Source organism: Mandrillus leucophaeus, unplaced genomic scaffold (assembly GCF_000951045.1).
Source record: "Mandrillus leucophaeus isolate KB7577 unplaced genomic scaffold, Mleu.le_1.0 Scaffold3, whole genome shotgun sequence".
NCBI classification, from domain to species: Eukaryota; Metazoa; Chordata; class Mammalia; order Primates; family Cercopithecidae; genus Mandrillus; species Mandrillus leucophaeus.
The window spans coordinates 5,002,556-5,029,632 of NW_012103142.1; the positions used below are offsets into that span (position 1 = coordinate 5,002,556).

The following is a 27,077-nucleotide window of genomic DNA, read 5'->3' on the forward strand; positions in this document are numbered from 1 at the left end:
TCGGTCTCCCAAAGTGCTGGGATTACAGGCGTGAGCCACTGCACCCGGCCAAGAGAACTTTCATGGGGAGAAGAAGAGAGATGGAAATGTTGGACATTTTGATCTGAGTGGTGGTTGCACAGTGTCTGGATACACAAGTAAAAGCACATCAAGGTATCTGCTTTGGACCTCACCATATTATACCTTCTAAATTACACCTCGGTTTTTAGAAAACAGCATCTACCATCCTGGGATAATATTAACCATTGAGATTATCCAGGATAATCCATTTACTATTACAGTTATCCAACTCCCTTTATTCTCACTCTTACTTGATGAGCCACTTCCCGTTGCTGATTTGGTTCCAGGTACAGTTTTCCTTCTGAAATGAGTCCTCAATAGTAGTAAATTACCTAGTCCCCCTTGGCCTTGGCCTTTCAATTTGCTCATCACCCCCCACTGAGTTTCCTTAGCATGAGTCAGCCTCCCATTGGCTCAGGTCACCCCTGGAATGGCCAGAACCATATTTCTGACCCTAAACCCCAAAGGGTCCCTGCCCCACTGTACCTCAGCCTCCATCCAGCTCCACACACCCTAGGAAGGTACTGCCTGCAGCAGCATCTCCTGATTCGGACGGCAACCTGGGAATGGCTATTTCCAGATACACCATGACATAATCCTTTCATTCAGTCTGTCGAACAATAAGTCCTTCTAGGCCAGGCACTGTGCTGGGCGCTGGAGATACTGTCATGAAAAGCAAACAAGGGATGGCTCTCAAAGAGCATTGCTGGGGAGATGGACAGCAAAAAAGGAAACAGAAATGGACAGGGTGGTTTCAGAGTGTGTTAAATGCTATGATGACTCGAAAACAGGGGGATGTGATAAGGAACCATGGGGAGAGAAAAGGTCTGCTTTAGAGAGATGGAAAGCACACAGCTGTGGAGTCACACAATTTGGGGCCCATTCTCCTGGCTCTGCTACCCACTAGCTGGGTGATGCTGTGTGATGCTGGGCAAATTACTTAACCTCTCTGAGCCTCGGCCTCTTCATTTATAAAATAAGAACAATAATGCCTTCTCCCAGGGCTAGTATGAGGGGTTAATGCAATATATGTAAAACACCTGGTCAAATAGTATGTGCTCTCTCCATAAATGACAGCTCCCAAGATGATGAAATAGGAGCAAGAGATAGGGAAAGGGGACCAGCTGCTGTGCACCCCTACACATGCAACCCAGGGGTGGAAATGCTCAAAGCAGTCATTAAACGGGTAGGGGTGTTTCATGAATATGTTCAAAATTCATGCTGAGGGCTGTGCAGGGCTTCAGAGGGTTGGAAAGTGGGAAGGACTGGAGCCCTTCCCCGGGTATCCCCCTTCTCATGGTACTAATGGACTTGGCTGTGCAAGTTACTTAAGCCTTAGTTTTCTCATTTGCAAAATGAGGTTGTTGTGAGGAATAAATAAGGAAACTCATGTAAAGTGTTTAAAACAGTGCCTGGTACACAGTATGCAATCTAAAAATGTCAGCCAGCATTATTATTCTATAAATGATCCTGCACTCCTCTCAAGAACGCACATCCCCTGCAGTCTTCAAGCCCTTTGCATGAGAGGACCCTGCCTTCTCTGTCACAGATGATGAGGGTTGGCACCTTCCTGGGGTCCACTGTACATTTCCAAGCTCCTTGCCTCAGTTCTGTGAAGCAGAAAGGGAAAGTCGCCTTTAGCCCCATTGGCAGAGAAGGAGACCAACGCCTGGAAGAGGAAATGTCTCGTCCAAGTCACTCGCTGAGACAGCAGCACAGCCAAGACTGAAACCCAGGCCTTCCACCTGCTAACTTGGGACTCTGTTCACTGTCCCCAGGAATTTCAGAGGCATGGCTGGATTTGATCATCTTTGCTTGATACCATATTGGTGGATAAAAAACTGAACAGGATTTCAGACACCAAGTATGTTTCCTTGCCTCTGGTCTATGAGACTTTGCTATTTTACTCTCCTGATTTCTATCAACAGAACCCCATGGAAAAGGAAAACAGCCTCTCCCAACCTGTGTGCCACAGAGTGCTCACTGATAGTCCATCACAGACGATCTGCACTGTCAAGTAAGGATGCTGCGTGGTCTTTCTCTCGCTCTCTGTGAGAAAGACTTAGCACACAAAGTATAGTATTAAAGGCCCTGAAAAGTCCTGCAGTAAACACATCCATGTAACTTGGTTTCACTCAGTGCTTTCTAAATGTATTTGGCCATAAACCCCCTTCTTTGCAGAGCACCTCAACATCCTGAGAGACAGCAATGTTTTGTAAAACTAGTGGAGAAAAACTTAATACAAAACTGACAGCTAAGGAGTTAACACGCCCCTCCCCAACCCCTTAGTTGAGAACAGCCAAGTGGCCTGAGACATGTCACCCTTGGGGCAGCATCCTAATGAGCACAGCCAAGGTGGAATGCTCCTGGCCTATCAGCTTACTCTTTTCCTCCCCTATCAGCTTACTCTTTTCCTCCCCAAAAAGTATACACCCAAAGTGTACAGGTATGGGTGGGGGCTTCCAGAACCCAGTAGGCCCAGTGAGGGAGCCACAAACTCTCAGGGAGTCAGACTAAGACAAACTCCAACCTGCCAACTAAGGATCCAAAGAGAATTCTCACTGGAATGGGGGAATTTCATCAAAGATCCCCATCCCCTATAAAAGAATCCACGCCCAGCTGCTAGCCACAGGTAGGGGTGCTGCCAAATGCACATGGATACAACACTAGGGTGAGGGCCAAACAAGATAGACAGCAAGACAAATGGAAAACCTTGATTAAAAGCACCTTCAGGCCTGTAATCCCAGCACTTTGGGAGGCCAAGGTAGGAGGATCGCTTGAGCTCAGGAGTTCAAGACCAGCCTGGGCAACATGGTGAAACCCCATCACTACCAAAAATATAAAAACTTAGCCAGCATGGTGGTACACATCTGTGTTCCCAGTTACTCGGGAGGCTGAGGTGGAAGAATGGCTTGAGCTCAGATGGTGGAGATTGCAGGGAGCTGAGATCATATCACTGCACTCCAGCCTGGATGAAAAGAGTGAGACTCCATCTAAACAAAAGAAAAAAAAAGTTCCTTCAGGCCGGGCGCAGTGCCTCATGCTTGTAATCCCAACATTTTGGGAAGCTGAGGCAGGAGGATTGCCTGAAGCTAGGGGTTCAAGACCAGCCTGGGCATCATAGCAAGACTCCGTCTCTACAAAAAAAATTTTTTTTAAATGAGCTGGGCGTGGTGCCACATGCCTGTAATCCTGGCTAAGAGGGAGGATTGCTTGAGCCCAGGAGATCGAGGCCGCAGTGAGCACCACCGCATGATTGCACCACCGCACTCCAGCCTGGGCAACAGAGCAAGACCCCTATCTCAAAAAAACAAAAGCTCAGCCAATAATCAATGAAGAGGACCGTTGCCCTCTTCCTGCTTCTGGCTCCTTCAGGGGAAGTGAGTCTGCAGGCTGCGAAACAACCAAACAGCAGGGTGAGGGAGGGGCAAGGAAACAAAAGGAGAAGGAGGGGCTGCAAAATTCCCTGCCCAGAGTCGGTTCTATCTGCCCACAGATGACACAGCAAGTGCCACCACCTCAGCCACCTCCCAGAAGCATCACTGAGTGTTCTGGATGGAGAGGTACAGAACTGTGATCCATGTTCTGGTCCTGGCTTCCATCAGATAGTCATTCAACAAGCCCTTATCAGTATGAGGTGCTAAACTTGATTCTGAGGTAACAGGGAACTATGGCACTCGGGCTCTGCACTAGGAAAGCGAATAGCTAGAAAAGCTGAATAAGAACGATGCCTATAAAGACCTACTGAGAGGCAGAGAGGGAGCAGGGAGGGATTGCAGTGAACTAGAGACTAGTGCTGTCTCAGGCCTCACCCCACCCCCATCCCTATAATATAACATTAACTGCAATAGCTACCCTTTATTGACATTTACTCTGCCAGCAATATATTGAGTGCTTTATATCTTTTATCGTATTTATTGCTCCTAACAAGCCTATTATGGTTCGGACTTTTCAGATGAGGAAGCTGAGGTTCAGCAAGGTTATATAAGTTACCCAAGGACACCCCATTGGTCTGGAACCTGTCTGACTCTCCGTCTTTCATCATGCTAACCTCCGTGCATTTCCACTTCCCAAGTGCCTAGCCCAGTGCAGGGCTCACAGCTCAGGACGGAGTCTCCGTGTTCCTGGTAGGACCAACGCCGTGCAGCATCCTCAGAAACCGTCCCTCCCTCGCCGTGACACCTCTCGCCCTCCCAGACCCTGGTACGCACGTGTTTATTGATCCTTTTATGCATGTAATGCAAATGGACACTTAATAATTTAGCAGAGTTAACAGTGCTGAAATATTAACAGGCTTTTTCTCTTTTAATTAGCTGCTCAGAGAATGGTGGCCGGGGGCCTGGGAGGAGGCTTTCCTGGGCAGGCGCCTGGCCTGCTCCACCTGGGCCTCCTTCTGCCAGGGATGATGCTCCGAGCCTCTCTGCAGACTGTGAGCCATCGAGCGTGGGCTCTCGGGAAAATTAACCCTGCCCTTCTGTGCTCACTGCATCGGGGTTTGCTCTGCCCTTACCACAGTCCCGCTCTCTGCAGAGCTGGCTGGAGCCTGTCCTCTGTTCACCACCAGCCGGGGGTGGACCAGGTGACTTCTCAGGGGTGTTCTGAGGCTGGAGGAGGCTCCAGTTCTGTGCTAGGAAAGCCGGCTTGAAACAGCCCCAACTCACCCACACCATCTCCTCCAGCCTTGCCCTAATGCAGAGCATCTTGAGGGAAAGCAGCAACAGACTTTTGGCCCATCCAGTTCTGGTCATTCTCTCTCCAGTCATTAGACCCATGTTTGAGTCCATTCCCTTCCCATCCTCCCTCTCGCTCCCTGTCCTCCCAGTCCCTCAAAGGGCACACACAATCACCTTTTAATTTGCCATTGATTCATTAATTGGCTTTGTAACATTTTCTGAGCACCTATTATGTGAAATCTCCTGCCCTCAGCGCTGGGACACAGAGCCAAATGAGGCATAGCCCTTCTAGGCGAAGAACCTCTGCCCTCTCCCTGCCGCAAACCATATTAAAGCCTGTTCCCCGACACAAGGCCTTTTTTGCTCATCAAAACCAAACCCATATTCAGCCAACCTTCCCTTTGGCTGCAAAAATCTCTCCCTAACCAGAGTGCATGTGTCTCTGACCTCTGGGTACAAGGGCGCTGTCACTGAATACAGCAACCAGCCAGAGCTGAAAGCTTCAGTGTGCAGGCCGCCACCCTGCAACCACAATTGAGTGCAAAAACAAGCTCTGCTTTCATAGTCAGATGCAAGCCTGCTACAGTTTGCACGGCCTTGTTCCATTTGCAGACACTGCCACTGTGGCGCCTGGAGCTTCTGGGAGAGGCTGGCGCCCTTACAACTCTCCTCTGCTGTAAGTGCTGGCCGGTCCATTATGTCCCATTCCCTGGGGATGTTCAGCACCACTGTGCCCACATCCTGATCTCATTGGAAGGCACACAGGTATGGAGAGTGGCAGGTGATGCTCATAGAATCTTCACTGTCTATCAGTGGAAGTCTAATCTGTACATCCACTTATAGAACTAGAGGGTGCCTGGACAGGCCACCAGCAAAGCCCTTTAATGAGGACTCTTAGGTCTCCTGATGAAAACTATAAAGGGACTTTCTCCTGGTGGGTCCCAGAATGCCAGAAATAAAACTGTTAATGATAGCCGGGCGCGGTGGCTCACGCCTGTAATCCCAGCACTTTGGGAGGCTGAGGCGGGCAGATCACTTGAGGTCAGGAGTTCGAAACAAGCCTGGCCAACATGGTGAAACCTCATCTCTACTAAAAATACAAAAAATTAGCCGGGTGTGGTGGTGGGTGCCTGTAATCCCAGCTACTTGGGAGGCTGAGGCAGAAGAATCACTTGAACCTGGGAGGCAGAGGTTGCAGTGGGCCGAGATCGCACCATTGCACTCCAGCCTGGGCGACAGAGAGAGACTCCGTCTCAAAAAAGCAAAAACACAACAACAAAAAACCATTAATGATGAGGGGACATAGGTCATCTCCAATCAGTAAAGGCAGGACGAGTTGGGCAACGCTTGATCAGAGGCTTTAAATGCAAATCTAAGAGGGCTGCTCAACGGCATAGGATGAGGGGTAGGGAGGAGCGCTCTGCCTTTTACTCAGTGTCCAAGTGACCTTGGGAAAGTTGTTTAACCTCCTTTAGCCTCAGTTTCTTCATCTGCAAAATGGGAATAATACTACGTCTCAGGCTTCAGTGGAGATAACTTTTGGGTTGTCGTGAGGATTCAATGAGAAAATGCATATTGGATACATCGCACAATGACTTGTAGTCAGCAGGTACTTAATAAATTTCAGTTCCATTTCCATTTAATAATATGGCCCAGGATGCTCTGGGAACCTATTCCAAAGTCTTGCAAGAAAAAATGAAACTGAATGAGGTCTACTTTGGAGGATTACCAGGAGTTTGTAATCCTGAGAGATCAGAACATTAAGGTGGGCTGAAAGTAGTAATCACTGGGAGGAAAAGCTCTCCCCGTGAGAATATGTAAGATGACAGTGGAAAAGAGCGGCTTCCAGCCATCAGGGCAGAGAATGACTCCTAGGATCCCAACGTCTGAGCCTTCCTGGCCCAGGGATGTGGGACCCCTGGAAGCAGGGTTACTCATGGTTACTCATGTAAAATTTCCTTTCCTGGATCCCAGAAAGGAAAGTTCTAGCCCCACCAAGCTCTGCTGGTCTTGGAGACCCCATCACTGTGATTCACTTGGCACCGGTCCCTGGCAGCAGCCCAGGGTCTAGATCTAACCAAGCCTGCACCTGTCAAAGCATACCTATTGAACCAAGCCCACGGAAACAGTAATTTCTGGGTGACTTGAGGCAAATCATTTACCCATCTAGTCTAGAGCCTCAGCTTCCTAACTATAAAATGGACATAACAGGGCTCCCTATTGTGAGTGTGAAACCCACTGATAATGGAATGCCCTGTGCACAGTGCATGCTGCCTAGTAGATACGCTAGAAGTACAGTTGGAAGGGGCTGAAATAAAACTAGACTCATGCTTCAGAGTGTCTGCTCTGAGAAGGTCCTCCTATTTCAGAGTGGAGCCTGACAGCCCCCGGTCTCTAGGAGTCTGCAGCACAGTCACTAGGGATAGGGGACCACCAGGGTAGGACTGGAGACACACTGCCAGATCCAGGCCTCCAACCCAGAAGGCAGAGCCTGGGCCAGGATGTGGGGATGGCAGTGGCTTTGCTAAAGCAAGAAGTCCCCAAAGCACCACCCAATCAAAAAGCCCAGTGAGGCAAAGGGATGGAACATGGCTGTCTCCAAGGCCCACAGGGCTAAACCCCAGCCCTCAAGCAGGCTCAGCGTGGGGTTCTGGCATAGGCCCGGATGTAGGAGCCAAAGGGAGAAAATGAGGCTAAGGCACTGGATTTGGGCTGCAGTGGGCATCTGGGGACCCTGAGCCCTCACATAAGAATGGACAGAGATAGGTGGCAGGGAGTCCTTTCCACATAGTGCAATAGAAAAGCAACCAAACCTGGCCGGGCATGATGGCTCATACCTGTAATCCCAGCACTTTGGGAGGCCAAGGCTGGTAGATTACTGGAGGTCAGGAGTTCAAGACCAGCCTGGCCAACATGGTGAAACCCCAACTCTACTAAAAATACAAAATTAGCTGGGTGTGGTGGCTTGCGCCTGTAATCCCAGCTACTCGGGAGGCTGAGGCAGGAGCATTGCTTGAAGCCAGGAGGCGGAGGTCACAGTGAGCTGAGATTGCGCCATTGCACTCCAGCCCCGGCAAAAAGAGTGAAACTCCGTCTCAACAGAAAAAAGAAAAGAGAAGAGAAGAGAAGAGAAGAGAAGAGAAGAGAAGAGAAGAGAAGCAACCAAACCTGCAAGAACTAGTTAGAGGCTCCACTCCAGCACTTAACTTGCCTAAGCCCCCATTTCTCCATATAAAACAGAGGCCAATAACATTAGGCTCACAGTGTCTTATTAAGTGAGATGACATTTAAGAAAGTATCATGTAAACTGTAAAGTTCTGCATAGATCAGGCCTTATTATTATTAGGTGCCAAGCGACCCAAGTATGACTTCAGGAGGTGCAAATTGGAAGTTAAAAAGCAGGCCATAATGCACCTATTAAACCAGTGAAAATAAATTAAAATGATAAAATCCATTGTGGCCGGGCTGTGCACAACACCAGCTCAAACTTTCTGTCACACAACCCTGCAGTGCGAAATGAGAACCATAAAACTGCTCCTATCCTATGACCTATTAGGCAATCTCACTTTGGGGAATAGGCCCCAAGGAAATAATTTAAAAGGAAAAAGTAATTCACATAAGGATATTCATGGCAGAGCTATTTAAAAGAAAGGGAAACTGGCTCCTACCCAAACGCTCAGCAGCAGAGAAACGGTGACCCGAACTCCAGCACATCGATGCAGGGGGTGCCCTGCGGCCATTAAAGTGACAGGTCTGAGGGCTCAGTCAATAGCAGGAGACGTGTGTAGGAGATAAAGTCAGCCGAGAAAGCAGAACGGACCACTGTTTACCGCTATGTAAAAATATATTGACAGGTGTGGGGAGGGAGTTTAGAATGAATGGTTAATGGTTGATAGTCACTGGGCTTCTTTTTTTCCTATGAAGTTGTTTAAGTGGATAATAATAACAATAACAGCAATGAAAACAAATCAATCTTGCAGCTTGAGAGCTGGTGGGGCCTTGGCCATAGTAGCACAGAAAGGAAGGGAAGGACAGCATTGCTGGGGGTTCTCCCACAGCCAGGCAGACTCTGACCCCCCTGACCTCGGGTCACTGTGGGTCCCTGGGTAGAGCTCCGGCTCATAAAAAACACCCCACCCAGCTGCAGGGGGAGATAGAGGTGCTGCACCCCAACTTCTAGTAACCCCTAAAGCCATCTCTACATATGGAGTTACCTGATTCCTCCAGGCCAGGCCTTGGCCTCAGCCCAGGAGACCACAGGAAAATTAGCTCTGAGGTTAAAGAACCAGGGAGCAGAAATGTAAGGGGGACCTCATTAGCTTTATGGCCCCTCCATCCACTGACCTCCAGCAGCCAACTTTCACTGCCCCACAGTACCCTCAAGGGTTGGGAGCCACTCCTCACCCCCCTACACCTGTATTAGTGGGAACACGTTGTCTCCCGTTAACCAAGTATCAGCCAGAAATCTGGGAGTCATCCATGACCTCTCTCCCCCTCCCACACCCCACACCCAATTCACCAGCAAGCTCTGCTGGCTTGACCTTCAGAACCAGTCGGGAATCTGCCCCCCTGCGATGCCACCCTAGTCTTAGCCCCCACTACCGAGGCCTGCCTGGATTCTGACAGCAGCCTCCTGATAGGTCTTCCCTGCTTCCTCCCTTGCCTGCTGTAGCCTGTTCTCCACGAGCAGGCAGAGGATCCCATTTCTCCTCTGCTCTCCCTGCCATGACTCCCATCCCACTTGGAGTCAAAGCCAATGCGTTTTCAACAGCCTGCCATGCCCTCTGCCATCTGCCCCCGGCCCCACTTCCCATTCTACTGCCCTCCCCACTCCAGCCACATTGCCCTCTTTGTCAGTCTTCAAGCAGGCCTGGCCCTCTCCCACCTCAGGGCCTTTGCACTTACAGCCCCACCCCCTCCCCAATGCTTGGGTTGCTCTTCCCCAGCTTTCCTGAGCCTGTTCCATCCCTTCCTTCAGCTCTCTTCTGAGAGGCCGTCCCTAGCCTCCCTCTTTAAGACAGCCCGCCTGCCCTCACCTCCATCACACTCAATCCCTTTCCCTGCTTTGTGCGTTCATAACACTCATCAAATCAACACCCTGCATATTAAATAGTCACTTGTCTATTCTCTTTCTGTATCCTTTTCAAAAGGCGAGCACCCCTGGGAGCAAAAGCACATTAAATCCCTTAAAGGGATGAACAATCTTTTTTTTCAAGCATCAATTCAGAAAACATAAAGTTTAGGAACATATTTTATTTAGCATCAGGTACATTTATAAATCGGGAAACGCAATACCTGCCCTCCTGCTTAAGTAGTCTCTCATTTTTTCTCCATCACTGAAGGGTTTCCTCTCCTTTTTTGGCTAAAATTTTAGAAACCACATAAGTGGCAGGCTCCACAGGATCTGATTATAATGCTGAGCCTCTGAACTTGTAAATGACTTGAAATTGAGTAGGTTGGGGGGAAAAAAAGAAGGACTTGGGGATGGAGAAGGACAACTGGACCAGAGTTCAATCACAGCCAGGGACAGCAAAGCCCCTATCAGGAGACAGCTGAGGGCTGTGGATGCGGGAGGAGGGAGGCTGTCCCCTGGGAAGAAAATGGGGTCTGAAATGGACAGTGGGTGGGTGGCAGTAATGGGCTGGTACAAAACACCTGTCTCCCAGCCCTGTACAGTAGCTAAAAGGGAAGATTCTTGCCATAAACTTCCCCAAACGGAAAATGGAAGGAGGACTGGAATTCTTCTACCCTTCCTCGTGGGCCAGGGTCTCAGTCTTGTTCCCTCTCTGTCCCAATATTGTGTCACGTGCCTGTACACAGAGCCTCCCATGCCGCCTCCCTTGTGGCAGCCTCTGTGCCTCAGCCAGTGACAGCGGCAGCTTCCTGAGCCTGGCCTCGGTGGTGGAATCACTCACTTAGCAAACCCTCCTCTGAACAGCGGCGGTCATTGACTCCCACATGCCAGGCACATGGCTTCCCACACATTCCTCATTTCCCCTTTATCACAGCCCTCTGAGGAAGGTACCAGTATTATCCCTGTCTTGTGCATGGGGTAACTGAGGCACAGTGCAACACCTGCCCACGATCACATGGCTAGTGAGCGGCCGAGCAGACCTCCACCCCAGGTCTGTTTCAGAAGGCTCTGGTCCTATCCTTCAGGCCACTCTGCCTCCCTACCTGGACGAGAGATGGTTATTCATCGACTTCATTATATTTAGTTACTTGATTCTGAAATTAGATCTCGATGGTGTCATGGAGCCTGGCAAGTCATGTGCGACAGCTGACCTCAGAGCTGCTAGTTGCTGACATCTCAGTGTGAAGAACTTCTCTGGTTACTCCCCTCCCCGGGGGGCGCTAACACACCAGGGAAGGCAAAGGTGGGAACAGAAGGTGAGCTGTGCGGGACTACTTGCCTGACCCTTCCCAGAATCCTCCTCTCCAGCTGCCATGGCACTCTGTGGAGGCCTGCGCCCTGACAGGGAAGGCAAGGTGGGGCCAAAGGAAGCAATCTGGGAGAAAGGAAAATATATTGACAGGTGTGGGGAGGAGCTTTCTCAGAGGCATCAGCCCTGAGACCCTTAGCCACTAGGGTTACCCTTAGAAGGGAGAAGCACCTCCCAAGAGGGAGTGAGAAGGGTTGAGCAGAGATGCATGAAGGAGGTGACCGAGGTATGCAGAGGGTGGGAGGAACACCAGTGAGGAAACTGAGGCAGATGAAGACCAGACCCTGCAAGCACTAGACACGCAGCAGCACTAGTCCAGTGCCCGGCAAACAGCATGGACTTAATACAGCCAGAATTGTAACTAGTGTAGGTGCTCAAAAGAGTCCCTGGTTAGGACACCAGAGAGCCCCAGTTTGTTCAGGCTGAGAAGCATGAGCACTGGATCGGAAGGCCGTGCTGGAGCTCTCCATGCTGCACCAGCACTTTTCAAAGGTGCCAGCTCCCCTCTGGGCCTCAGCAGCCCCCCTGCCACTCAGCCCAGCTGGGGCCACTGTCTCCACACACCCAGCCCAGCCCCCAATCTGGCACGGGTGCAGCGGGTGAGCGCACACCTGGCGCAGGCCCCAGTGCCCGGGAGAGAGGCTCCGAGCAGGCGGCTTTGTGTTTTGTGAAAACCAAATCCACAACTGAGCTCTCCAGCCAAGCAGGGCCTGCTGGGAAGGCTGGCGGACCTCCCTCCCTGTCCCCTACTGGGGTCCACCCTTCCTCCTCAGCCCCCCACCCCCAGGAACCCTGGGCAGGTCCAGCTGCCACCCAGGCTGGCATGGGGGGTTAAAGGGCACGGGTCTGGGGCTAGCTCTGGCAGTGCCTGGGTTTGCCCTCCTACCCTGACCCCCTTCCTGCCTGGAATAAATTGGAATACAAATCAGAGGGAAACGCTTTCCTCTGTTTGAACAAATTGCTATGGATTCCTCCCTGTCTCAGGTCAGAGCTCGCGATGGGGGATATTTTCACTTGCGGACTGCTAATAGACTCAGGAGAAGCTGCTGGATCGATCGAGGCCAGGAAAATTAGCCAGGAGCTCCAGGCCAGCTTCGGCCCGCCCCTGCTCCCCACTTCAGGTCTCCTGGGAAGGGTGGTGAGGTCATACCCAGGCTGGACATAAGTCCCTGACTGATGACCCAGGATGCTGGATGCCCGTGCCCACCCCCTGCCTTGCAACCAAGGCAAAGGCCATCTGGAGGGCAGTGAGATAAAAGCGGACCCAGGGAAGCCCCCAAAGAGGTCTGCAGGCCCCCCTACCACACATATACATAGTTCCCTGCACATACATACATGTTCTTTTGTGCAACATCGTCACACATATACACACCTACAGCACACACATGCCATTGTATATTACATGCACAAAAAATACAAATAATGTGCACTTGCATGAGGCAGAAAGAACCGGAGGAATATATTACAGCTTCTGTTGACATACCCAGTGAGAGAAGTTTATCTCATACCAGTGGCCCCCATACACAGATACTCATACGCGCTGATCTCCAACAGAAGACAGGGAGGGGACAATGGGGGGATGAAGCCCACCCTCACCCTAGCCAGACTTTGCAGCCCCTGCTCCCTGAAATCCCCAGAAAGGAGGGAGTGAATCAGACAAGGGTGTCAGTGCTTTGAGCATATCAGGGCATCCCTCAATAGCAAGCTCTTCCTAGTATCACTTGAGGCCACTTTGCCAGCAGGCACAGTAAAGGAGGTGCATGGCTTGATCAAAAAGAAAGTACTCATGTCCCCTGCCTACTGCCCTTGCCCACATCACATATACACACCCCTCAGGAAATGAGAATCTAGATCTGGCTTGGGAGATGGATGTGGAAGAGAAGAGAGTATTCACTTGCAGATACAGCAGGGCCACCAGCTTGGTGAGACCCTTCACCTCTGACCATTGGTTTCTGCCTCTAAAAACTGAGTAGGTAGGCTGGGCGCAGTGGCTCACGCCTGTAATCCCAGCACTTTGGGAGTCCGAGGCGGGTGGATCACCTGAGGTCAGGAGTCCGAGACCAGCCTGGCCAACATGGTGAAACCCTGTCTCTACTAGAAATACAGAATTAGCTGGGTGTGGCGGCGGGTGCCTGTAATCCCGGTTACTCAGGAGGTTGAGGAGGGAGAATCCCTTGAACCCAAGAGGCGGAGATTGCAGTGAGCCAAGATCACGCCATTGCACTTCAGCCTGGGCGACAGAGAGAGACTCCGCCTCAAAAAACAAACAAACAAAAACAACAACAACAAAAACTGAGCAGGTGGAAAGAGGCAACCTCTAAGCCCATTACGTCTGACCTTCCATGATTCCAGGCTGAGCACCCTCTCTGCTGTGTGGCCTGAGAACTTCTCTTGCTTTCTCTGGGCTTCAGATTTCTCTCCTGACAAATGATTAGATTTTCCCTAAGATTCACCCCGGCTCTGTCACTCTATGAGTCTGTGATTCTAGATCATCTCTTTCCTGCTCTCTGCTGTATCCTCAGCACCTAGAACAGAGTCTGGCACATAGCGGGGTTCAATAAATATTGAATTAATTAATCTCAGGTCCCAGTTATTAGAGAAGAGATAAATACACAACAGGGTGGAAGTGCTGCTCTGAGCCAGACTCATGAGGCTCAGGTATATTCAGGGGTGCAGGCCACTCTGGTCATAGCCCATGGCTTGGCTCCTGGGCAGGGAAGTAGACAGAATGCAGTCAACTTTACTACTCTCTGACCCCTAACAATTGTTTCACCCAGAATCCTGTCTACAGGGAGAAGGAGTGGTCTTCTAGGCTAGACTGTCCCCACCTCTATGCTGGTTTTAAATTCAGCAGGATGGAGAACATGGTGCCTCTCATGGCAATGCCCAAAGGACCCTGTAGATTCTGGGTGTGTCCTTAGTGATGCTCAACCCCGTCCTCCGCAGGTATAAGGCATCCTTCAGGGAGAGCCTGAATTATATCAGGAGAGTCTTGGAGAAATCGACACACTTGGATTCTGACCACAAAATCCAAGGAAGCAAATGAGCAGTGCACAGGTCTGGTGGCTGCAGGGGAAGAGTTTTCAGCCTGGAACGGAAGCTTGTACATGCAGCCCAGAACATGAGATCTAAAAACAAAGAGCTCCACACAGCAGGCTGGCTCTGAAAAAGCAAGACCACGGCTAAGGCAAGATGTAATACAGACTGTTGCTGCCCCACCTGCACCCCCTTTCCTAAACACTTCAGTGCACCACCAGCCAACTCCCAATTGCCAATGCCTGCGGGCACCACTCTGCCTGAGGGACATCTCTGGCCACTAGAGCTTGCGCTGCCTGTGTGTGCAGTGGTTTAGGAGTACCGGGAATTAACACCCCCAGAAGCAGCCTCATCCAATGACAGATACAGGGTGGGTGTATACATGCCCCAGTTCCCTCACCCCATGGTGGGATAACTCTGAAGTGTGTGTTTCACAGTGTACCAGAGTTCCCCCACGGGACACCGATGTAACTGACTTGATAAGGCATCTTTCATTGGCTTCCTTTGCTTCCCTGTCTCGCTTCCCCATTCCTCTCCCAGAGTTTCCTGGAGTTACCTCCTACATAATTACAGCATTCAGCTCCTTATCTCAGAGTCTACTTCTGGGGGAACCCAAACTAAGACTATGAGTCCAAGTGTGTTTTGACTGTCCATGGTGTCCGCTATGAAATTTCTCACATGGCCACAACACAGAGTCCACATATTGCCTAAGACCCCTCTACACACATATCAAATACCCCATCCTCTTCCTCTACCCATCACTCTCCTGGAAACTTCCTTGCCCGAATCTCATGGCTCAAGATCCAACTCATCTGATCAACCAACCTGTGCCATGGGGAGAAGGCTTAGGGCTGCCGGGTATTCCCAAAGGAACCTTCTGGAAACAGTGGCAGTGCTTCTGCCAGCTAACTTGTTAATAACTCTAAAGTGGAACTTGTAGGCAATGTGACAAGATGTTGGACCCGGTGGAGACTGGCAGCAAGCTCCAGTTCACACTACCAAGTAGGCTCACCTTCCCACCCACAAGGGTGGGGGGTGCCCCGACATTTCCAATAAGGGCCTCTAACATCTAACTAGAGTTCTAGGCCCAGAATGAGCCCCAGATTCTGTAGTCTGGATACAATGAGGTCTGAGAATAAGAAATGAGGTTCACAGGGGAGGGGGAAGGATTATAGAGATGTGGGCACACAATGAGCTTATAAACGCCATGCAGACAAGTCCTGGATTCTCCTAAGCCTGAAAGGTGACACAAGAGAATGAGAAAGATCCAGCTGTAGAAAGTCCTTTGACATGGCTTTTAACTTCAGCCTTGGCACCTAATTGCTGTGTGCCCTTGACAAGCCACTTGCCTTCTGTGGTCTCAGTTTCTTCCTGCAATAAATCTGGAAGATCTGTTTTTGGGTCATTGAAGGCCACTGGCTGGCAGCTAAGCTGACTCCTTGCCATACCCTTGTGCCCTTCCTCATGGCCTTCTCTGTGTCTACCCTGTGGTCTTATTCCAGAAAGAAAAGTGAATTCAGGTCTTGCCACGGCACAGAACTTCAGCTTGCCTTGTGGGCTTTATGTATCTTGCCAGAAGGTAACCTGGCCTCCTCAAGGACCTCTGCATTTTACTGGAACACTGGAATCAAACCCAAGTAGATGAGGCCACTGAAATTCAATTCATTTCCCCATCTCTATCCGCCCAGTATCCCTCTCAGAGATGGGGGAAATGCCTTCATCACGAGTTTCTAAAGAATCACTTGGCAGCCGGGCACAGTGGCTCACACCTGTAATCTGAGCACTTTGGGAGGCCGAGGCGGGCATATTGCTTGAGATCAGGAGTTCGAGGCCAGCCTGGGCAACATGGCAAAATCTCGTCTCTACAAAAATACAAAAAGTTAACTGGGTGTAGTGGCACATGCCTGTAATCCCAACTACTCAAAAGCTGAGGTACTTGAATCCAGGAGACAGAGATTGCAGTAAGCTGAGATGGTGCCACTGTACTCCAGCCTAGGCAAAAGAGTGAGACTCTGTCTCAAAACATTTATTAAAAAAAAAGAGAATCACTTGGGGAGAGTCTCAGTGCCAAGGAGTTACTCAAGTTCAACTCAGAGGTCTCGGTTCCTGAATCTTTCTTTCTGATAAATTGTTACAGCAAGTTGAAATAAGGTCAATGGGAAGAACTTCCCAAAATGAAGGACCAGAGACACTGAGCAAACAGCAGTGGGGCTGCTTGGTCTCATGCGGGTGTGGGCCTGCTGAGAGGCAGAAAGATGAGTTAGATCACCTCCGGACCAGAGCCTTTCACACAGCCCAGCCGTTTCTGTTCCCAGAAATCAGGAGGCTGCTTTTTCTGGAACCACAGAGCTCTTCTGCTGTTGGGACTGAAAGGAGACACCTGCTAGTAGAGAGGTACCAACCGGTAGAAATCAACAATCCCATGGACGTGTGAACAGACAGTGTCTGGCTCGCTGGCAGATGGGAAGCTGGTGGGACTCTCACTTGAATGTCTGAGTGACCCAAGCAAGCCACCTCCCTCCTCTGGGTCTCTGTCTTCTCTCAGGTCTTCTGGGCATCTTCAGAGCAGCCAGGACCCCCCGCCCCCCACCCCTACCTGAGCTAGGCTGGCAGAGTGGGGCGAGGTGAGGATAGGCTGGCAGAGTGGGGTGAGTGAGGAGGAGAGCAGTCATTCACATTTATCTAAATCCCCTCTCATTCAAGAAACACCAACTGCCCCTAAAATGGGTGTTTGTGGCAAAGACTGCTTATTACCCACACAATAGCCACTTCCCTTTCTTTCTAACAGAATACAGATATTTTTTCAGATGGGAATGTGCCCATCTAAAAAATCCCTATTTCTCAGCCTCCCTTGAAGCTAAGAATGGCCAGTAAGATGTAAGCAGAAGTCACTGTAGGGTGTTTCTGGGAAAGCTCCTTAAAGACAGCAGACTCAGCGGACAGGCCTGCTTTTAAAGGTTCCTGCTGTCTTCCTTCCTGGACTGTGTCGTGATGGCTGAGCCCCATCAGCCTTTTGGTGACCTTGAGGCAAAATGTTAAAAGGCAGGGTTCCCAACCTTTGCAGCCTGGGCAACATAGTGAGATCTCCATCTCCACTTAAAAAAAAAATTAGCCGGGCATGGTGGTGCATGCCCATAGTCCCAGTTTCTCATGAGGCTGAGGTGGGAGGATTGCCCAAGCCCAGGAGATCGAGGCTGCAGTGAGCTATGATCACACCACTGTACTCCACCCTGCAAGACAGAGTGAGTCCCTGTCTCAAATAAATTTTGCTGGTTTTACATTGAATTGTTACTTTGTTCTCCAGCTCTGAAATTTTCATTCTTTTTTTTTTTTTTATTTTTTGGTAATAGAGACAGAGTCTCACTATGTTGCCCAGGCTGGTCTGGAACTCCCGGGTTCAAGTGATCCTGCCATCTCAGCCTCCCAATGTGCTGGGATTACAAGTGTGAGCCACAGCACCTGGCCTCACTTTATTCTTAACCAAACAGGAAAGAGAATAAACAAAAGGGCCACATTTCAAAAAGGTACCATAATTGACCTATTAAAAATCAAAGAAAACTGTGTTTCTGGAGGAGACTCCTTCATCTCTCTAGGATTGGGACTGGAAGTCCCTTGGTTAGAAGCCAGAAGAGGGGCCAGTCTCCCAGACTCTTGGCCTGGACCTTCCAGTCAGCACCATTAAACTAGAAAGTCTCCCTGCTCACAGGTTAGAAAATAATCAGTGGATTTTTTTTTTCCTAAGACTCCAGGTTCAGATGAACTTGGTTGAAACTAGGCTTGGGCAGTGACCTGGAAAACCAGGAAATGCCCTCAGAAAGTCCAAGGGAAGAAGACATCTGTTTTGGCCTGGCTTTTTCAGACACACCGTCTATACCAGCTGTGCCTAAGAATCATCTAAACAGCTCTTACAACCACAGATGCCTTGATGCCACCTGCAGGGTTTCTGATTCAGGAGGCCCGGGGTGGGGCCGGGCATCTGTTGTTGAAAAAGCTCTCCAGGTGGTTCTGACATGCGCCAGGGCTGAGAACCACTTCTCTACACAGCTTCCAGTCCTCCAGATAATTAACGTATCTCGGCTGAGTTTCTGGGACTGGAAAGGAACCAAGAAGAGCCTGGGGTGGAATCTTCAAAGCCAGCCAAGCAGTGCCCTCGAGCCTGCTCAAGCCACCACCCAGCCACCAAGGTCACCCACCCCTGCAGCTCCAGCCTTTCACAGGCAAAAGGCTGGGTTTGGGGAAGAGGAGCTGCTATTCCAGCCTCCCTGGCCTTCCACATTTCTCAAAAGCGCAGCCTATACCTCCTGTTGCAACATGCCACCCACACCCGGAGCTCCCTGCCATCTGCCTGCCACCCCCTCTGCGCTCGTGAAACAGAGTCCTCATAGTTCACCTTCGAGTTTACAAAGTGCTATCACTCCTGGGCTTCTCTGTAATCCCAAGAGGTAAGTGTGCCTGAATCAGCCTTCACACAGGGAAACTGAGGCTCAGAGAGGTGAGGCCACTGGGCAAGGACCCTCAGAGGCAGTAGGCTGCCCACCTGGCCCTCCAACCTGCGTCCAGTCTTCTTACTTGAAGCCCTCATTATGCGTAACGCAATCCCCAGTCTAGCAGCATCGGCACCACCCAGGTTCACACAGAATCTCAGCCCAGCCCCAGCCCCAGCCCCACTGAATGAGAATCTGCATTTCCACAAGGTCCCAGGGGAGACTTGTGCACAGGAAAGTTTGAGGATCCCCACTCTGTGCTGCAGCTGCCCCGAGCTCCCCAGTTCCCCGGTGGCCCTTTCTCGTTGCGCCTCCTCCTCTCACAGACTCTGCCACAGACTTTCCGGTCCACGTCCCCTCTCAGGCCTCCTCCTGCCCCCTAAACGTTGGTGCTCCCCAGGGCTCTGGCCTCAGCCCAATCCCTTCGCTCTACTCTCTAATCCCTGGCAATTTTATTCCACCTCATGGTTTCAACCCACATGCTTCTGCAGACATAAATCCAGATGTGCAAATCTACCTCTCCTGAGTTGATCTCTGTCCTGAGCTCAGTGCTCATGTCCACCCGATTTGTCAATATCCCCCCAAGACGTTCCAGCACCAGAATCCCATGAAGTTCAAAACTCCACTCACATTGTCACTAAAACTATTTACCGAGGCCTTGCGACGTGCCAGGCACTGTGCTCAGAGCTGCTTAGGCACCATCTCATCACAAACACACAGTGAGTACGATGATCTCCATCTGACAAGCGGAGAAGCCACAGCTTGGAAAGCAGATGTAACTTCTTGGGCTTTTGCAGCTGGTGTGGGGCAGAGCTGGGATTCAGACCCAGGTTTCTTATGCAGAAGTCAAGGCTCTTAACTACTTCATTTCCCCAAACCTGTGTGACTTCCAGTGGCTTTTGTTCAACCTGTTATCACTGTGTGCCAAGTCTCCCAGCCCCAAATCTCAGAGCAGTTTGCAGCTCCTATTCCTTGCCTGAACTCTTTCCATACACTTTCAGTGCTTAATGATGGTACAATCTTGTGTCTTGCCTTTTGCAACAGCCTCTAACTGGTTCCCTTCCTCCATCCTCAAACCCCTACCATCTATTCTCTACATGGCAGCCAGAACGGTTCTATTAAAAAGGTGTCAGTTCATGTCTCTTCTCTGCTCAAAACCCTGCCATGGTCCCCTATCTCATGCAGAACAAAATCCAGAGTCTTTTCATAGCTTTCAAGGCTCCAAACAATTGGACCTACTAACTCTCTGGCCCCACCTTCTACTCCCCTCCCCCTGGCTCATGCTGCTCCAGCCACACTGGACTCCTCACTGTTGCTCCAACAGGCCAGGCAGGTTCCTACTCCACGGCCTTTGCAGTGGCTATTCCTCTGCCTGGAACACACCTACTGCACATGCCCACAAAGCTCCCTATGACTCCCCTGGACAACTGCAAAGCCGCCTGACAGTCTGCCCAGCATGGCCTCTTCCCACACATAGCGGCATGGCTACTAGCCCATAATATGGCTTGCATCAACCCAGCTCCCTGTTTGACATCCTCCTTACAGCTTTGCAATGAGCAGTTCCGGGTTCAAGTCCAGGTCTGCCACTTGGACAAGGGACTGATAAATGACTTTCTCAAGGAGTTGTGATGAGACTGAAGATAAAGCATACTCATGACGGCAGGTTGGACAGTCAATGTTAGCAATGTTTAATATTATTCCTGGCCCAGCGCAGTGGCTCACACCTGTAATCCCAGCACTTTGGGAGGCCAAGGCGGGCAGATCACGAGGTCAGGAGATCGAGACCATCCTGGCTAACACAGTGAAATCCCATCTCTACTAAAAATACAAAAATTAGCTGGGCGTGGTGGAGTGTGCCTGTAGTCCCAGCTACTCAGGAGACTGAGGCAGGAGAATTGCTTGAATCTGGGAAGCAGAGGTTGCAGTGAGCCGAGATTGTGGCACTGCACTCCAGCCTCGGAGTCAGAGTGAGACTCCAACTCAAAAAAAAAAAAAAAAAAAAAAAAATTCCTTTACTGTTCCAGCCCTAACAGCCCCAATTCCCTTTCAGCTCATGCTCCAGCACAACTGAACAGCTCACGAACTCCTCACACACTTGGGTTCCTTAGCTTCCAGGCGTTTGCCACAATCTGCCCTCCACCAGGAATGCCCCTCTCAATCCTTACTTCTATTTGTCAAGGCCAGTTCAAATGCTCCCTTTTCTACAAGGCCTTGGAAGCAATTACTTCACCCTTCAAATTCTCACAACCTTTTATCTGCCCTTGTTACATGACATTTATCAAAATCTTCCCCCATCTTTCATGTGATTCCCCTTCACCTTCCATCTTATTCATCTCAGTAGCCCTGCCAATGCCCAGAACTGGTTCTTGCTCAAGTTAGAGGCTCAGTAAACATTTAATGAATGATGAGTGAAAGGAACACCACACTGCTTTCCTTCCCTGCAAATCAGATGATCCAGTGGGACTGAGTGTTAGCGCTACTTCTTACCAGCTGTGCAATGTTGAGCAGGTCACTAAAACTCTTGGAACCTCAGTATTCTCATCTGTTCAATGGAGACAATAGTACCCCCTGTGCTGACCTCTCAGAATGTCATGGAAGCAAAGGCTGCAGAGGCATGAAAATGCCTGGTAAGTCATGTGGCACTTACACACTTATAAGGGATTGTTGTTCTAACCAACAATCCTCCCTAAAAGGTTCATTCCCCCTCACACAAAAGGATGCCTGAAAAAACCATCACCAAAGGAATGGTGGGTTATCAAGTGAGGTTTGCTTTCTTTCTTCATACTTTTATGTATTCCTTGATTGTTTTGCAAAGAGCACTATGTTACTCACAGCAGTTACTCATGGTGTTATTCATAGACTTGAGGAAAAATGAGATTTCATTGTTGAAAAACAAAAATATTCATTCCTTTGAGCTAAGCCTTGCTCTTGCCTCCTGTATCAGCATTTAAATGCCAGAGAAGCCCCTTGGTACATAGTACCTTCTAGCAGCAGATGTATGCTTGCAAAGCAGGGTCTTCTGACCACGGGGAGAAGATGCAGAAGAGGGGCCATGTGCCAGGTTTATACAGAGGCGTTTCTGCATGGGCACAAGCACCCCCATTCCCCCTGCCACAGCCTTACCAAAGCAAGAGCCCACTAGGCTAAGCTGAGCCCCAGCATCCAGCTGGGGCCCAGGGAAAACCTGATTCATCTGAGATCACAGCAAGTGTGGCTTTGGCCATGGGCAGGTGCCTAGGGACACGGGGGTGGGTACGTGGGAGCTGGAGGGAGGCTTGGAATTCCAGAAGGCCCTAAGGAGCCCTTTTCAGTCCCAGGTTGAGGAATGAGCATAACTCATCCCTTAGATAGGGTGAGGCCCACGGGAGCCCAGGAAAGGCAAGAAGCAATGTGGCGGCCAAGCCCTCCCCCTGCTGGCCACATCTGGAACGGCAGCAGCAGCCGCACAGGGCAGGGCCCCTAGGCAGTTACACACACACCGGGGACCTGGGATAGTGTGAGGCTCAGGTGTCCAGAGGTGGGAGGTGAGGCAGGGCTCTTCCAGGAGTGAGAGCTGAAGACTCCATCTCCTAGGTCCCCTATCTTCACCAGGTGGGTCATCTCCTAGTTCACCTTCCATGAGCCCAGCCATGAGATGAAAGTGAGGGGTGGCAGGGGAGTGGCAGGGACACGGGGACAGTGGCATTTGGGGTGGGGGTGTCTTCCACATTCATGCCTCTGTCTCACTCCTCCCAGGCCCTCCCCCATGCCTCCTGGGCAGCTGGGAGAAGCTGGGGCTGCTACCACTGCCCGGATTTCCACTCCCGCCCCCAGTTATTGATTTCCTGCATCATTCATTTGCCGGGCCTTGGCGGCTGTGATTAGCTCCCTCCATTCTGCCTACAGATTCCACCCCACTTCCCCCCGCAAGCCTGTCCCTCCATGTTCCAGCAAAGCAGAGCTAATATACCAGGCTCTAAATGAGGCTTTACCACCTTGGCCCCAGCAGCTCACAGCCAGGCCAAGCCAAGTAGCTCTCAGCTATCCCCTGGCCACCCCCTCAAGGATGCTTTCTTGCTAACAAAATCCCCTCTAACCGACCTCCTCCCCTGACCTAGAGTCCCCGCCCAACCATGAAGCGCAGATTTCATCCTGTAATGTAGGACGGGACGTCATGAGAATCTTGACCCTAAGGCGGGGGCTCTCCAGCCTGACACCAAGGGTCTGGGGAGCCCTCAGGCTGGCTAAGGGGCCAAAATCAACTTGGGGTGGGGAGGTAATGCCAGCAAAGCAAACAAAGCAGCTTGGATTTGTGGACACAAGGTGCTCTCCCTCGCTTGTGCAATTTCTGCAAGTGAGAAGAAAGAAATAACAGAAGCACAGAGCTTCTTGAGGACATCAAGAGAACCCCAAGCCTCTGTTAGCCCCAGGGAACCAAAGTTTTAAGGCATGGGATAGGAACTCCAGTGAAAAACCTCAAGTACCCACACCCAGATCAACACCCAGGAGACGACACTGGGACACTCACTTCCTGAAATTCCTTCTCCGTACTCCCCAGAGGAGGGAAAAAAATGGATTTGGTGATAATTCTGTAAGCTATGTTGCTCTTGTCAAATTATTCAACATCTGTCTTCATGTTCCTACAAAAATTAGCATAGGATAGTAGTTTCTGATGACACCTTTGGTGAAATATTTTGACTTCCACCAGTAAGTTGCAAACAACCTGTCTTAAGGATAATGTCAATTCCCACTTCTGCATATTAAGTAATTCAGGGGTTTGTTATGTTTTTGTAAGGGAGAGGAATCCCACCAACCTGTGGTCCAACTGCTATGAGAGGAGGAGAAGCCAGGACAGAAGGCGGGGTGTTCCCGGACACTATCCGCATGCAAGATATTCCTCTTCCATCACTTGGCTACTGCCTTTGCCCCAGAACTAGGCCACTGGGGCCAGCCCAGCCCCCTGGCTTGCCAGAAAACAGATTACAGGATCCACCCCAGAGGACAACAAACTGGGCCAGGAGATTGGGAGGCGAGGGAGGGAGGGAGAACCAGCTCCAAATGGACCATCTGGTCCAGCACTTGGCTGTTGTAGCATCTGTGCCCTAAAGAAGAACAAAGCCACCTGGCCAAACTGAGAGTGCCGCCTCCCCAACCCTATTGCAGACCATGGATCCTAGGGCAGGTGGTGGACCTCAGTGGGAAGCAGGACATAGGGTTCTAGGCACCGACCTCCTACCAGCCTCACAGAGATACACAGTCTCGGCCCAATGCCCTCAGGTTTGCCCTCCACTGCCTGCTCGTCTTCCTCCCCTCTATTCAGCCCCTCCCTTATCCACACAGGCCTGGGGGCAGAGGGGCAGGGGTAGGGGATCCCTCCTCAGGATACACATTTTTCTCCTATGTCTTGAATTAGACCTGCTGCCTCCCTCCCCAGTGCCAGGGCAACACTAGGCTTCTAGCCTCTTCTCTTTTCTAGGGCTGCAGGCTGGGACTCTGTGACTCGCCCTAAACAGAGACCCTTAAACAATGCCCCACTGCCCTGCTGGAAACCAAGTCCTAGAGAGGCTTCTCATGGAGAAAGAATTTCCAGCCTGCCCCCAACTATGGCCCTTTCTTCATTCAACAAATACCTGCTGAGCTCCTGCTGTTGTGACGGGGACCATGCTGGGTGCTGGATGCAATGCCGGGCTGGAGTGGCCATCCCTGGTCCCTACGTGCCGCCTTCACTCTCATGCTGTTTATTCTGCTTTGCAGGTACAGAAAGACTGCTGGGGAGGGGGCCAGAAGAACTAGTCCCAGATCTTTGACCTACTTCTTAAGCCAGTCCTGGTCCTACAGAGATCCTCCCTTCTGCTGAATCTGGCCAAAGATTCTAGCATCACAAGGAACTCAGCGACCTCCTGTCATCCTCCTCCTCCTCCTAAATCTTCTCCCGCCTTCATCCACCTCAATAAAGACTTTTAAACCCAGCAATTCCCCTGAGGCCTCAACACTGCCTGAAGCCAAGCTCTCAAAGGAAAAGTGGCATGTCACCCATGCCTTGGTCACCCATGTCGCCCTTGGGCCCAGCACACCCAGCCCATTTTGATTGGCTCTGAGTGAGAGCAACTGGGACCTAGGCACAGAAGGGAGGGGAGAAAACACAGAAAAGGGTATATATAAGCCTATGGCTGAATCCTGGCCCTAGAGTACTCTGAAATAAGGGTCCACAGAGACCACTGCCCCTGACTCCAAATCCCACTCTCATTGCTGGGTTTACTAGACTAGGAACAGAGGAACCTCCTGAAGATGAGCCCCAAGCAGCCTAGAGAAGGTTAGAGAAGCTGGAGGGGATAGAGGACAGGCATGACCAGGAATGGATCTTGCCAAATGCACGCAATGGCACAGGGAAGGAGGGTAGGGTGGAGGACAGCAGCATGCAGGAAGGGCTCTCCATCACCCTCCCCAGCCCCAGGGCTGTGTTGAGAAGGCAAAGACCTCAGCAGCACCTCTCTTAGGCACCTTGACTTGGGGAGAAAGAAGACTTGGGGAGAAAGAAGAAAGAGAAACCCCAGTCTACTGGCATCCTCATCTGCCCTGGAGAGGCCAAGGCCTCCAGGACCTGCCCCGTGGCCTCCTCCCCCAAACCCAGCCTCTCCCAGTCCCTGCTGCATTCTTTCCTGCCTTTGCTGGCCTCTGTGAGGGGCCATGCAGTAAGACACACACAAACTAATTAAGAAGCAGAGTTTGGCCAGATGCCTGGGCTAGTCTTACCAGAGAATTAAGCCCAAGCCAGCTAGCTGGGTAGGGCCAGGAGCATGTCACCTCCCAGACACCCTTCAGGACACCCCTTCCTCTTGCCAGGCACAAGCAGATGGCCAGGCACCCTCCAGGGTGCTTTAGCCTCAGCACCTGAGGCTGGCAGCCAGTAGTCAGTGCCTATACCACCCCACAAAGAACAGGTCAGACTCCTTTGGATCTAAAAGAGGAATCATTAGTCCCTCCACCCAACAGAAAAGGAGAGAGAGAATCCTGCCCGCCCCAGCCACACATCACTAAAAAGGGACTGGACAAGCCATCCTGCAGTCAAGAGAAAGCAAAGTAACGGCCACTGGGCCCCTGAGAATGACTTTCAGTGCTGTGGGGTTAAGGCACTGCGGGAGGCTGAGCCAGGTGACTGAATGGATGATGCCTGCCCCGGGGGCCTTCCCTGGGAAAACCCACAGGATGGAAGGGGGAAGGGGTAACCAGAGTCTCCCTTGGAAACCAGAGCGAGACGTGCGGACGCAGGAGCAAGGCTGCGTGGCAGGAGGCAGAGTTTGGACACGTATCCCGGTGGGTGCGTGCCGTGTTTGCGTTTTCTGGGGATGGTGGCTGAATGTGTCTGTGTGTGCGCGCAGGAAGAAGGAAGGTGGGGCTGAGGTTTGTAGCTAGGAACCGGAGACGGGAAGAACTGGTTCAGGGAAGGTCCGAAAAGGGATGCCGGGGTCGTAGGCGCCGGAGCCAGGGAATGTCGGCATCCTGATCAGGCTGTCAAGCCGTGAGTAGAAGAAGCGAAGCCGCAGCAACAGCGGGGAAGGCGAGCCCGCCGCCCGACCGCGGTGCTGACAGCCGGCTCACCCGCAAGCCACGCGGCAACTCCGGCTCATGCATCGCTTGGCTTCCACTCCGGAGGCCGAGCCACGACGAGCTTTCGGTGCAAGTCGCTGCACCAGTCCTGGGCTGGGTCTGTCCGGGTCTCCCGAGCCGACCGGGTGCTCTCAAGGGTTCCTAATCATTCCCGCCTCTAGCAGGGTGTGGGAAAGTGGGTACCTCCCCCTGACACCCCGGCTTCACACCAGACCCTACGACCGGCCCCTGTGTTCCGAAGCCGCTAGCTCGGTCTCCTCGTGCCCTGGAGAGGGCGGGGACGCGGGCATCCACTCCAGAGTCCGAGTCGAGGTCTCCACCAAACCCCGGCAGCGCGCACTTTGCGCCTCTTGCAAAGTTTCCGCGCGGGGCTAAGCCAAGGTGGAGCGGGACGCGGGCTCTTACCGTAGACTCCTTGTCCCCGGCAGTGGAAGGGGATCAGCGCCAGAAGTAGAAGGCAGGTCACCTCCATCTTCACGGCCGGTGCTTCATCCCCGCGAGGCGGCGCAGCCCGAGAGGCGGCGGGGGGCGCATTCGCCGGGGCCCCGCGACGCCCCTATGTCCCCCCCTTTCCCTGAGAGGTGACAGAGAGAGTGGCGACGAAGACCAGGAGATTGAAGAGGCGGAGGTAGCGGAGACCCGGGTTTCTCCTCCGGCGGGGTCGCTGACCGCGTGGGGACGCAGGGGGCGCTGGCCCAGCCCCGGGTGCCTCCGAGGCCCTCCCCCATGCCTCCTGGGCAGCTGGGAGAAGCTGGGGCTGCTACCACTGCCCGGATTTCCACTCCCGCCCCCAG

At 51.5% G+C, this 27,077-nt stretch overlaps 1 protein-coding gene across 1 annotated transcript in view; it reads right to left on the reverse strand.

The window, feature by feature from the left end:
- MDGA1 (MAM domain containing glycosylphosphatidylinositol anchor 1) overlaps positions 1–26,889 on the reverse strand; it is a 68,450-nt gene extending 41,561 nt beyond the window's left edge. Inside the window, exon 1 of the mRNA XM_011986625.1 lies at positions 26,689–26,889. Coding sequence (XP_011842015.1) covers positions 26,689–26,755 — 67 coding nt within the window. The 5' untranslated portion in view covers positions 26,756–26,889. The remainder of the gene's footprint in view (positions 1–26,688) is intronic.
- Between the last annotated feature and the right edge of the window lie 188 nt (positions 26,890–27,077).